At 44.1% G+C, this 13,821-nt stretch overlaps 1 protein-coding gene and 1 long non-coding RNA gene across 2 annotated transcripts; one reads left to right on the top strand and one right to left on the bottom strand.

Annotated features, from left to right (window-relative positions):
* Window positions 1–57: 57 nt before the first annotated feature.
* Window positions 58–7,598, top strand: TMEM126A (transmembrane protein 126A). Its single transcript, XM_026859168.1, has 5 exons — window positions 58–342; window positions 2,171–2,295; window positions 5,879–6,072; window positions 6,636–6,750; window positions 7,348–7,598. The coding sequence occupies exons 2-5, from the start codon at window positions 2,180–2,182 to the stop codon at window positions 7,550–7,552; spliced, it is 630 nt and encodes a 209-aa protein (XP_026714969.1). The 5' UTR covers window positions 58–342; window positions 2,171–2,179; the 3' UTR covers window positions 7,553–7,598.
* Window positions 7,599–10,299: 2,701 nt separating this feature from the next.
* On the bottom strand, window positions 10,300–13,815 carry LOC113484982. Its single transcript, XR_003399329.1, has 2 exons — window positions 12,703–13,815; window positions 10,300–11,347 (listed from the first exon to the last, which is right to left on the bottom strand). It is a non-coding gene; the product is annotated as an uncharacterized LOC113484982 (long non-coding RNA).
* Window positions 13,816–13,821: the final 6 nt, after the last annotated feature.

Below are 13,821 nucleotides of genomic sequence, written 5' to 3'. Positions count from 1 at the left end.
CTCCCGGCGTGAGGAACGGGGAGGGGGGGTGATGCCGGGGGGGCTTGGCGACCTTCAGCTGCCTTACGGCGGCGTGCAAGGGGACAGGGAGGGTCGTTTGTACGTCACTGGGTAAGTGCAGCTCCGTGAGGCCCTGTCAGCGTTTACCTAAAGAACAGGTTTGAGGAGCCTCCTCCTAAACGGGGCAGAAGCGAGAGACCTCAGGGCTGGCACCGGCCCCGCTGATCCCGGGTGAGGTTCTGCTGCTTCTCCCTGCTTCTGCCGCCCCTGCACCCCGCCAGGCCGGAATCAAAACAAGCACGGCCCTATAGATAGGCTGCAGACTTGTGAAAGAAACTTGAGGTAAGTATGACTAGGAAAGTAAGTCTGGGAAACTGTCCTCTGGGGAGAAACATCTAGGAAAAGCATTTGGATCACTAAATGCCAGGCTTAATCAAAAACTGTTGTGGTGGGTTGACCCCGGCTGGCTGCCAGCTACCCAACATGCTGCCCTCTCACTCCCCCTCCATCAACAGGACAGGGGGAGAAAATCTGCTGGAAAGCTCATGTGCCGAGATAAGGAGGTAGATCGACTACCCATGAATTACTGTCGTGGGCAAAACACACTTGACTTGGAGAAATTAATTATTGGCAGTCAAATCAGAGTAGGGTAATGAGAAATAAAATCAATTTTTAAAGACACTTTTCCTGCCACCCTTCCTTTCTTCCCTGGTTCAACTTTACTCCTGATTTCTCTACCTCCTCCCTGCGAGTGGCGCAAGGGGATTAGGAATGGGGGTTGAGGTCAGTTGTCACATTGTCTCTGCTGCTCCTTCCTCCTCACACTCTTCCTCTGCTCCAGCGTGGGGTCCCTCCCACAGCAGACAGTCCTCCATGAACTTCTCCAGTGTGAGTCCCTCCCATGGGCTGCAGCTCTTCATGAACTGCCTCAGCGTGGGCTCCTCTCCCCACGGGGTCACAAGTCCTACCAGCAAACCTGCTCCAGCGTGGGCTCCTCCCCACGGGGCCACAGGTCCTGCCAGGAGCCTGCTCCAGCGTGGGCTCCCCACGGGGTCACAGCCTCCTTCGGGCATCCCCCTGCTGCAGCGTGGGCTCCTCCCCGGGCTGCAGGTGGGTCTCTGCTCCCCCGTGGAGCTCCATGGGTGCCGGGCACAGCTCCCTCCCCATGGGCTGCCCCACGGGCTGCAGGGGAACCTCTGCTCTGGGCCTGGAGCACCTCCTGCCCCTCCTCCTGCACTGACCTGGGGGGCTGCAGAGCTGTTCCTCTCACCTGTTCTCACTCACTAACTCACTGTTATGCAGCAGTTTTTTTCCCCTTCTTTAATGTGTTATCCCAGAGGTGCTATTGCTGTCACTGATGGTCTCAGCTTTGGCCAGTGGTGGGTCCATCTTGGAGCCAGCTGGCATTGGCTCTGTCAGATATAGGAGAATCTTCTAGCAGCTTCTCACAGGAGCCACACCTGTAGCCCCCTGCTACTAAAACCTGGACATGTAAACAACTGTATGCTTTCTGACTTTATATGTCTCTGGCTAAGAATACTAATAATTAGCATCCTTAAGTGTGGAATAAAAAGCAGAGTAAATATCTTCATGATTTCTTTAAATCTTTACAAAGTATGGATTTATTTGAGGTTTTCCCTTGTAGTTTCTATTTGACAGTGAAGTCACTTTAAACCTGAAGTACTGCCAAACTTGGTTACTAACAAGAGTTTGTGTCTTTTCTTATGCTGCTGGTAGTAGGGATCAGTGTGTTAGAAGGTGATCCAGCTGGAAAAAAACAGCTATGCTTCCTGTTGTTCCTCTAGGCAGCTTTCATATGTGTTTGCTGATCCAGGCTGCTGTATGGCCCCAAGGTTGGAAGTGTGCAGGCAGGAGTGTCTGGAGTGTGAGACGGTCCATTTTCATCACAGCGAGTACTTAAATTGGCTTAGAGCAATTGTCAAACCACAGCTGCAACATCACCAAAATAAGCAGTTTCTTAGGGTTCATGTAGTCGTAAATATCACAGACTTCTGTATCTGCATTGTGCCCTTTCCATCTGAAAACTCTGCCATAAAAAATAGGAAATGCATTTGTGATTGCATAGTGCCAAGAGTCTGAATATTTATTTGATACATACTGGGGCTGTGTAACTTTGATTACATTTGTTTGTTTGTCCCTTATGATCCAGGACTTCAAGATGACAGGAAGAGAGTTTCTTGAACCAGATTCTGTACAGCAAAGACTATATTTGGACGGATTTAAGCGGTTGGAAGTCATACAAAAGATATTCAATGAGCTTCCTAAAGCAGATCAGTAAGTGCTGGTAAAATAAATGAGCATCAAACATTTCAAGGCTCTTGAAGGCTTTTCTTTTCCCTTACTCCTGTATTGCAAATCTTCCTTGCAGTTACAAAAATATTTAATTGTGAAGACACTTATTATTGTCCAGAACAGAAAACTTGTTTTGTGAGTTTTTTAAATATGTTTAGTTTACTGTTAGCTCTGGTCCTGCTCAGCTGGTTTCTGGCATGTGCTCCCAAGTGCTTAAGGTTCTGGGAAGGCTGATCAGCCCTGGCTGGCTCAGAGCATTCACACAGTTCTGTGCTAGAGCTAATAAATTTTCTAGGAAACTGAAATTTGGGAGAGTATAAAGCAAATACTCTTGTGATTCTTCAGGAGTCATCTTGTGTCCCGCAGGGCTGGCCCAGGGCCAAAACTGAGTGAGCATCAACCTGCTAGTTTCTCCATTTTATTCTGCACTACTTGGGGTTTCAGGAAGGTGAGACTGAGGTATCCAGGTGGTAGTGGTGGATGAGTCAGCCATAGTCATGCAGGCTCACCAGCAGGGTTCCATGTGGCAGAAAACCAGCTAAATGTCTTCTGGGCCTCAGAAACAACCTTTTTCTGGTTTGTGATACTGCATTTCACTGCAAAACCTTACTGGACCTGGGCTGGTTCTGCAAGAAGCCGTTTGTGTATGTATCATGTGATCAGAAGCTTCTTTTATTAATTTTTAATACGACTAAATTGCTGGCTAAAGAAACTGCCAGTAGTAATTCAGGGCCTCCCTGCACAGGTGAGAAGGAAAAATACCAAGACTATCCTTTCTGTTGCAGTCAGTGGTGCAGCTTTGTGTAGGATCTGCTGTGCTCACATTTGACTTAAAAGACCTTCCCCAGAAGAGCTGGGTTGCCAAGGGGGAGGCAGATGCCTTAGTGGTGATGTGATAATGTCTTGATAGAAACTGTGGTACCTAACTGCTGGGCCTTAGAAGGAAATAGCTGCCAGGGTGTGTGTCTTTATTTGAAACTGCCTGGGCAGAATTTAAAGTTTGTATGTCCAGAGGGGAGGTCAGTAATGGCTGGAAGGGAAGGGGAAGCATCCTGCAATCTGATTGAGAGAGTTCCTGCTCACCAAAGTTCTTGTTTTTAACACTAGGGAACTAGTGTTAAAAAACAAACACCACCTCCCTCCCAACAAAGACAACCACCTCCCACTAAAAACACCCCCAAAAAGCCAAAACCCAAACCCTTCTATCCTTCAGGTTTTTTTCCTTTCATGCAGCGTAGCAGTTCTGTACATCCATAAGCCAGAGTAGCTTGTGCTGGTCCTGGGTTCATTAATGGACTCTATTTTGGATTTGCAAATACACTGCTAATTTTAATCTTGGTCCTCTACACATGTGTATATGCACACAGGCATTTCACTGCCTGTGATTTTAAACATACCAATAAGATGAAATGGTTGGTTTGCAGAATCTGTACTCTGGGGACATTTCTGTGAATGACACTTAGTATTGGCAAAGTGGTGATTTGAAAAGCAAATGGGTCCCTTACTCTTTAAAACTCCCCAAAAAAACCAGGTCTCCTAAATGAGGGCAAGAGAGATCTGACCGGTCAAGTACTTTTGCTGTATAGCATCAGAATTGAATTATTAGTAGCTTATTTTTCATGTTTGAAAACTGGGTATGTACCAAGAATGAAAGTATTTTCTTATTCAAAATGAGAAATAGTTGGTGTCACTGATGTCAGATGTTTTTAATATTTTAGGTTTTGCAGAGTTAGCACCTACAGCTCTGAAGCCTTTTTTGTATGGTTTGTCAGTGCTTAACGTTATTCTAAGCATTAAAATGTGGAAGAGTTTAAATAGGTGGATTTCCAAAAATCATGTATTTTAATTGCTAATGGTTTAGAGATTGTCAACATTTGATAATTTTGAAAATAAATATGACATTTGGCCTCGCATAGATTTTGTGACCCATCAAGCATTTTATTTTCTTCGAGGCTTTAGTGGTAAATCCAACTTCTGATGCACTTTAGAAATACACTTTTAACATAATAGTACTGGCACGGCCTCAGAATCAGAGTGCCTTCAGTTCATTGCTTTGCCTGGTAACAGTTGTCTTTTGGGAAATTTTAGATTTGTGGAAACCTAAAGCAAAGAGTTGTTTCCGCTAATCAATTGTCTGTGCCAGGTATAATGCTAAAGGTAATGCACAACTTCCTTCTGTGAGTCAAACGAAATAAATCACAGATTGCTCATCAGGCTTGTAAAACTGGCACACTCTTCCATTCCCTCTCTTGTGTTACCTGCTGTGATGGAATGTACTCAGATGGGCACTGTTTGTCAAGATACTAAATGCTGACTATCTTGGACCAGAATTTGTTCTATTCTGCTTTCACCATATTACAGATTGCAACAGGAGTAGCTGCTGTAAACATCTTAAAAACATGGTAGATAACAGAATCCAGTCCCTCTGTTACCAAGGGAAAAATAGGAGCTCCAGTTCTGTAAACCAGTATGTTGGACTTCTGCAGCCTTTAATTTTAATTAGTGTGACCTCCTAGCAAGGGGCACCTCAATACAAGAGAGATGTAGAGGTGCTGGAGCGAGTGCAGAGGAGGGCAACGAAACTGGTGAAGGGCCTGGAGAATAAATCCTGTGAGGAGCCATTGAAGGGGCTGGGAGCGTTCAGTGTGAGGAGAAGGCGGCTGAGGGGAGACCTCATCACTCTCTGCAGCTCCCTGAAAAGACATTGTAGAGAGGCTGGTGCTGGGCTCTTCTCACAGGTGATTGGTGACAGAACAAGGGGGAATAGCTTTAAACTGCAGCAGGGGAAGTTCAGACTGGACATTAGGAAAAATTTTTCACAGAAAAAGTGGTCAGACATTGGAATAGGCTGCCCAGGGAGGGGGTGGAGTCCCCATCCCTGGGTGTGTTTAAGGGTCGTTTAGGTGAGATGTTGGGGGATGTGGGGTAGGGGAGAACTTTGCAGAGTAGGGCTGATGGTTGGACTCGATGATCCCAAGGGTCTTTTCCAACCTGAATGATTCTGTGACCTGAACTTCACATGTTCGATGCACACAAGGAAGGCTTTCAGCCCTTCAGCCTGCAGGATCGCTGCTGTGATCTGCCAGCAGCTGCCGAGATCCTTATTGTGAGATCTCAGTGGCCATAGTTGTCCTGCCTCATCTGCCCTGTAAGCACTTAGGTTGAAACTAAATCTATGCTACTGGGTAAGCAGGATAGAAACAAGGTTGATTATAATCACAACTAACTCCTGCATCTATTTATTTTTGATTTCTTTTGAGAAAACATTCTTAGAAACATGCTGATTAGGAGAGCAAATTCCATGAAGTTTCCATTAGCCATAATAAATTTTAAAAAATGCAGAAAAGGCTTCTCAGCCTTTCTGCCACTTCATTCTTGAGGTGTATGTAAACTCAGCAATGCTGTACTGGCTGCTTTTGAAAGTAGTTACTCTCTGGTTTGCACCAGTGAGAGATTTACATCTCTGACCTCTTATTGTAGGATATTCAGCAGTGAATTGTAGCACTGAGTAAGCCAAACTTCTTTCCAGTTCTCAATTACTGAAGCGACTTTCCTTCTTTCACAGGAACCTTTGTAATCATGGATCCTACTTCCTTGCAGCAAATGCAAGTTTATGTGGCTTAGCAGCAAATAACTTCTTCAGGAACGTCTTGCATGTCAGAAGGGCTTTCATAGCATCAGCTCTGCCAATGGCTGTTATTCCATTCCTTTCAACAGTAGCAGTGTATGAGGGGTTTGTGCGTGAGCCTTTATTTTCAGGTAAAAAACCTCATTATTCCTTGTTTTCGAAAGGGCTTTGCTTTCTGTACACAGCGTAACAACACTAGAGGACCTTTTCCTTTCTGCAGAACGGTGGTCTTGAACTGTTCTTGAAAAACCTCAGTTTGTAGAGCAGGGTTTGAAAACCAGATTATTTCATGCACTGTGCAGCAGTGAGTATTTGAAGTTGAGTGGGGAGATACATATGTATATTTATATATGTTTATAAAATAATTATGCTACACATCACTGATTTTTAGCATTTTTCATTCAAAGTCGTGTAAAAGTGACTGCAGCAAAGCAGTTCAGTTTGTCTGTATTATTTCATTTGAAGGTAAACTTTAGTGATAAATTCTTCATGGGTTGGAACAAGAGTGGGTTTTGGGTTTGTTTTTTGTTGTGTTTTTTTTTTTTCTAAAAGAAGAGTCTTCTTTTGAAATTTCTTCCATACCTGCACAACTTGGTTTCTGTCGAGCGCCTTTTTCCATGTTGCATGCAGCTTCTAAATTGTTAGGTTGGAGCGATGTGGATATTGACAGTGAAACATTTTGTTTGTCATGCAGGTCAGCTGGACTGTGAGGTCTGTGCTGTGGTCAGAGGAGGATTAACAGGGGCTGTGGTGGGTGGTCTCTATCCTGCTTTCCTGGCTCTTCCCCTGAACGCAAGCCTGGCAGCCAGGTACGTCTTACCTGCAGTAAGAGAAATGTACTTGTTGGTCAGATCTTCAGTTCTCAAGTTCTGTGGATTTTTAGCCTATGCACGCCTATCTTCTTGTAGCCTTTTAGTACATGGAAGGGGATTTACAATAAGGTCATCAAATTACAAGGCCAAGTTTGTAAGAGCTACACTGGGCCTCCAAGATGAAACAAGATCTGCAAACTGATACGCTGTAAAGCATTTGTCTTTAGCTGGAGCCTTACAAGCTGCCCGCGATGTGCCTGGGTATGTGAAATTGTGGCCACTGTCCTGCCAGGCAGTGAAGGTTGCTGCTTGGTGCCCTTTGGCTCCGTGGCCGAGAAACCTTGCTCATCCTGGCAGCACCCTGGCAGGTGTAATTCTGGGGTTGGGTCAAAGCACGGTGAGGGGATGGTGAGATGGCAATATGTGGTCAGGATTTATCCTGAGAACTCAGTACCACCAGGTGAATTTAACTTAGGAGAGGAAGGTGACAATGAATATCTACCTAAATATTTTTAATGACTTTAATGTTCAATCTTGACACTTAAATAGGATGGAAGAAAAAAAGAAATTTCTACCACTCTTTATATTGTTTAGGTATTTTTCATCTCCCTTGCCTGGGAAAGAAAATCTAGTACGCTTCTGGCTCTCAGTTTCTAAGCCTGTCTTTAGAAAGATGAGTTGGGCTGTACTTATACAAGCTCTAACTGGATTATATCTTGCAACTAAACATCATGGAATATATGTCAAAATACTGCAGCAGATGGATGCTAGCAGAGATACTGAAGAGTTACAAGCATGAAGTTAAGCAACTTTTTCAATTGCCTTGGATAAGTAAACATAATAAAAGAAATAAATTGTTGCTTGCTGTCTTTTTTTTTTAATAAAAAAAACAAAGTTAAGACTTTGCACTGGCATTCTTTTCAGTTCTGAACTTAAATGCAAGTTAAGTTTTTCATTATGTCCAGCTTAGGGTATACAGCTGAATAACAGCTTTGTAAGGACAGCTGCTTTTCTTTGGAAATGGGATTTTAAAAAAGCATTTATATTGCCTGCTTAGTGTTTAGCTCTAAGGGGCGATGCTACATCTTTCAAAAGCTTTATAAATGAGTATTATTGAAGAAGGGTTGAAGAGTCAGAAAGTCCCTGTATCAGGGGAGTCATCCTCTCTGGGTCCGCAGGCATTATCAGCGGGGAGCCCTGCTTGGGCTTGAGCTCCCGATCGTACATCATCTGGAAACAGGCTTCCTTCTGCACACTTTCCACTAACTGATCCCCCCTCCCCAAGGGTTGTGCCCTCCAGCCCAATACGCAGCTCTGAGTCAGTGACCGTGGGGCTCAGCGACCACTGGGAGTTAGAAACACACCTGGGCTCCAGTATCCTTGTGCTTCTGACAACAAAATTCCATCCCCTCCTGTCAGAGACACTCTTCACACGTACTCTGTCTCTGATTCCTTTGCAGTCTTTGCAAAATATTTTTTCAACTTTGCTAATTCAGTTGCTGTAAATGGGACTTCTTTGGTGACAACCTGAGGACGGTCATTGCTATCGTCCTCATACGTGTACTCTTGTTTTAACCAGCAGATACATGTCGGGGAGGATTTCTACGGTTTCTTTTGCCTTCTGTAAATCTCCTTGGGGATAAATTTGCCGTATCCCCTTCTCCAACAGCTTCACTTCTACCTCCACTACTGTATCTACATCCCTCAAAAATTGATTCCTCAATTCCTCCTTTAATATTTTTGTTCCTTTCATCCTCTAGCAATTGTTTACTTTCTTTTAATTGTTCCTGCAGGGTCTGTATGACCATTTGCAGGGAGTCTATTACAGTATCAGCTTGACAAGAATTCTGCTTTCTCCCTTCCACCGCAGCTGCCAGACTCGCTCCTAACACTGCACAAATTACAGCTTTTCCATTCCCTCTCCTAACCTTAGCTTCCTTCTGCAATGCTCTTATCCTATCCACCACCCTCTGTGGTTCAAACCAGTGATTTTTCACCCAATCTTGTCCCAGGAGTGAGAGACAAGATTGGTACACTTCCAAAACATCATATAATTTATCTATTCCTCTAACCCATGAGGGCACATCATCACAAGCATCAGCTGCCTTCTGGATGGCCATTCTTTGGCCTTTCTTTTTCTCTGGCCTCCTTTCAGGAGGTCATCATCCTGAGAGGGTCACACCTTCATATCCAAGTTTCCCCTTTTCTCTCTCAGGAGGTCACACCTTCCTCAAACAAAAATGCAGTATTACTATCCATTCTACCCCTATTCACTCTCAGGTCACACCTTAATGTAACACAAAGGGGGTTAGTTCATCCTGAGAGGTCTGCACTGAACACAGCAAGGTTGTACAGCACTCTGGCCTCTAGGGATCCTGTCCGTGACACCAAATTAAAACGTCCCGAATTCAGTATTGGGGAGGGTTCTGAAACGATCCTGAGGGCGAGATTAAGATGCAAACAGGGTCAGATGTTGTACAACCTTGTAAGCTTTATTTAACAAAATAATTGATAACAGTGATAGGACAGAAGAAGAAAGGAAAAATCAGCATACCTGAGCAAACAAAAAGGAGAAGCAGCAATACTAATTACCACCACCACGAGTCCAGCTGTGTCCTGCTGGTCTGGCCCCAGCGCTGGTGATGGGGGGAAAGCTCAACGGAGAGAAACCAAGCAAGCGAAAAACTTCTGCAGGCAAGAGCTTCGGAGAGTGATACAGCAAAGGCACACGGAGAACTACCGCGAGCGAGAAGCTTCGGCAGGCAAGAGCTTCGGGGGGTGATAGAGCGAAGGCAAGTGAAAAACCTACCGCAAGAGAGGTTTCTCTAGAGAGGAGCACGAAGCAGCTTTTACACAGTCCCCACCACTAGTTTACTCATTGCCAGAGCCCATTTCATATTCCCTCCCCGTGTTCCCCCACATGTCCATGCTCAGATGTCCACAGTGGTCATACGGGACAGCGGGGGGCATTGGCCATTGACGCCTTCAGCTTCCACATGTCCCCCTCACCCCCGGCCCTGCACGCACCCACAGCTTTTCCAGCTCCGGGTGGATTTTGTCCTCCCAGCAACGGGACGTCAAGGCCCAGTGGAGGAAATGGCGTGGGGCTGAAACAGACAGCTGCCATCTTACACCACCCTGCGGCTTGGGGGGGTGTAATGGTGTATCAGCAATGTCGAGACAAAACGGCTGACACAGTCCCTTACACATGGTTTATTGATCAAACACATCCACATTAATAAAATACTAAGAAAACCAACTGTAAAATACAAGGAGTGGTGATTCTCAGAAGTACAACTCTATCTTTGGTTCAAGGAATAATGCCTTTGTCCTCGCCACAAAATTAACTGGAAAGACAGATGAGGAAGTACATTTTTCCTGCACACCCTGATCCATATCATCTTGTTTTCTAGCTGGTGACCCACACAGATATCTAGCAGCAACAGCTTTTTCCCCTCTGTTTTTCCATTCTGTGTAATGAACCACTGAATTAAAGCAAGGCATTAATGAGAAGAAAAAGATGAAAAAACATTTGAGCCCATAAACTGAAAGATCAACAAGTCTGATTTTATTATGATATTGTATTTTTATCTGGATGGCACATTAATACAAAGAAACATTTACAATATATTTTCAAGTATTAAGTTATGTCATTTCAAGGCTTCCACTTCAAAAAGCTACATTAATAATACACCATACAGATAGTACAGTCGGTTAGAATTTCAAATAACTTCCTCCCCTCTATTTGGTTTAAATATGATTCAGTAGGCACTAGAAATGCCTGCAGCCACTTACTTTCTTGGGACTTGACCTTGTTCTTGTACCGGTATATATCATTTTGCATGTCAGAAAATCAGCTACTCTCAGACACAGCTCACAGGTAGTTTCATGACTAGAGCGATGTGCAGGTTCACAAAAGAGAGCAGAACTATGTCCCTGACCCCTACCATTTAGCAGTGATGCAAAAAGAAAGAATGCATATTTAAATTAACTTAAAAAACACCTCTACAATGAAGTAACCTAAAAATGCCATTTTAACATCCCATGTTTGCTACATTAGCGTTTCTCTTTTCATCAGGCATGTTAAACTTCAAAATAAACCACGTTCATGAAGTCTGAGCTAGGCAGACTGAACCTAGGTTGAATCTAACTTAATTATTTTCATTCTATCAGCCAGTACGGGTCTCAATGGTCAACATTGATTCCTGTGGCACTGGTGTAACCCATCACTTACAGCAGGGTTACACAGTTTTAAGACTGAAACTTTGAACAGTCCTGTTGATGCCACCACAGAGGTGTAAGGTAACACATACCCCACTAAGTCTCCTTTGTGCTGGCAATATACCCTGAGCAGATGGAATTCTGTATACAGTGGAGTAAAACCTGTTTGATAGGATATTGTCTCTTAAAAAAAAAATCTTGGATGACAGTAAATGATCCCAGCATTCAACTTTTTTTTTTTTTTTTTTTAACCAAAGACAGCAAAAGCCCTGTTACCTCTTTATTCTCATTTCTTATACTACCTTTTAAAATAAAGCAGGAAATGTGGCCAGCAGCTGGTCCCGTCTCTTCTGCCCCAACACAGCTGAATCCACTTTAGCATAAAGAAAAACAAGGATGCTAAATACACATATACTTTATCACACAGTGATGTTTCACAAAGAAAAATCAAGCTCCTTTTATAGTGATGAACACTTGACAGGATCTAGCACCAATAAAGCAAATGACTGAGAGAAAATGCTTTCACCTTCTACACAGCCTTAAACACAAAATTTAAGGCTTTAAAGAACAAGATTTCAGAAACACTAAACAGAATCTTTTTTTCAAAAGAAGTTAATAAATGAAACTGTTTTAGGAAAGTCTATTCTTTGTGAAACCTCACTTTACATATTATAATTTTCACAATCCTTCTTCCCCCAACTGACATACATATAAACAACCTGGACATTATAATACAACTGAAAAAACAACCCACTCGTCTTTTGTGATAGGGAGAAACACTGACTAGTACAAGAAAACACACGCTATTGTTGGTCAAACTATTTTTCCTCCTATCTCAGTTAATTATGGAGCATTTTTCAAATCATTAGCCTCAAGATACATATTTGCTCATCTCCAAACTGTGCTTAATTATATAAAGTTATAGATTTCTGGATACTGTAAGAGGCTAAATTAAGAACTTTGCAGTAAAATTAAGCACATGCATATACATGCAGTATCTTTAAAATTTAAAGCTACTTTGAAGTAACGTAGAAATTTCAGTGTGCATGGGCACGGGTTGTTACTTATGGGAATCTACAGTAACGAGTTACTTCGATGCACTGCATTCTTCAAACCGCAATTCTCGTTAGAGGTCCATGCAAACAAGTGACTTCTCTACATTAGGATTCCACTGTACAGATATAACCAGTGTTCAGGTTCTGTTTAATCAGGCAAAACTCCGCATCATGAATTAGAGCAAGCTAGAGAAGGACTTTATAAAGGTACCGTGCATCCCTAACACTAGACAGTATTTTAAACCAACAGGTCACAAATTTTTTTCTCATTTAAAAAGCAATTTACTTACACTGGTGGGACAGTCCCCTATGATAAAAGGTTGTGTCACATCCCCCTTATTAGCACATTTTCCCTTTTCAGCTCATCAGATACTTAGTTTAATAGAAAATTCATATTTCAAATGGCATAAACATCTATTTTTTCAATTCAAAACGTATCTCGTGTATTGGCTACTATATGCATGTTCATTTAAAAAAATGAAAAGAAGAAAACAGCTAATTAGAATGATGTGACTGTAATTTTCACTACTAGTTATCATCCAGAGCTAGAAACATTTTGGCAGAGTAGGCCAAGGACCAGAGAAATCATTTCCTGAACCAGTCATTACAAGAGACTGGCATAAAGCAAAGCAAGCTGTCTGATACCGCATTATGGGAATATATTGATCCTTACCAGGTTGCGAGGTGGAAAACGACTGTTCTTTAACCCCTACACAACGGAGCCTGGCAGGGCAAGCACCTAAAAGAGAAACTGTCAGAGAGGTTTTAATAGTAATGTATAACTGAGATGCAGTACAATTTTATATGCATGCTTTCTTTTGCCGATCATTACTATTTTCTTAAGTCTGTCCAGTGACGATGTCTTAATGAAGATTTTGGTTTGGTTTTCTAAGCATTTTCGGCTCCTCAGGATAAGCAGGCTAGACATTATCTGACTCAAGACCGGGTAGTCAGTGTTATCTTTACTGGCAACTGCGAAGCGGAACCAAGCACACCTTCATGCGTCTGGTCGGCATGATCTTTCCACCCAAGTGCTGCAAACGGGCTCTGGCGGCACCTCTGCGTGTGTATGCGCGTGTCAGTCTGCACGATAATTATCGCACTGCTGTACACAGCTCTGCACGACTCTTACGCAAAAAACAGGCTCAGATCACTACCGTCCACGCGCCAGATTTACACGGCCTTTAACCAAGGCCACCATCTGGCTCCCAATGTGCCGTTCAAGAGAATTTTTTTTTTTTTTTTTGGTTACCCTGGCCACTTAAGCACCAGGTTCCCCTCCTCTGCATCTCCCCCAATACCACCCCATCACCACTGTATTTATCCTTTTCCTCCGCACCATCGCCTGCTTCCTCCGCCACGACGCGAGGCCCCTAGGGGCGAGAACCCCACGAGTACTTGCAGCAGGTACCTGACCCTACATTTTGAAGGAGGCCGCTGCTCGCCGAGCACAGATGGAGCAGAACTCCACCGACACCTGATCCCGGTCCACGTGGAGGCAGATCCCGCCGGGGGCCGCCCACTCCTCCTCCGTCTCCGTCACCACCGCCGCCTCCTCCAGGCTGGGATGCCGGGAGCTGGGCAGGGCGTAGTCGTGGTCGCTGCTCTCGCCGGCAGGCTGGAGGGGGTGGTGATGCCGGCGGGGGCTGCCCGTGTCCCTGAAGAGGCTGGTGCTGAGCTGCAGCCCGCCGGCGCGGATCCCGGCTAAGCGGCTCAGGAGCTGCCCGAGAGCGCTCTGGTTAGCCAGCACGGCCCGCAGGTAGCTGCTCTCCCGCTCCAGCTCTCGCAGACG

Source organism: Athene cunicularia (assembly GCF_003259725.1).
Source record: "Athene cunicularia isolate RWA chromosome 1 unlocalized genomic scaffold, athCun1 chr1_part1, whole genome shotgun sequence".
NCBI lineage: Eukaryota > Metazoa > Chordata > Aves > Strigiformes > Strigidae > Athene > Athene cunicularia.
Note: the sequence above shows the minus strand (reverse complement) of the source record. Positions and strands in the feature narration are given on the sequence as shown.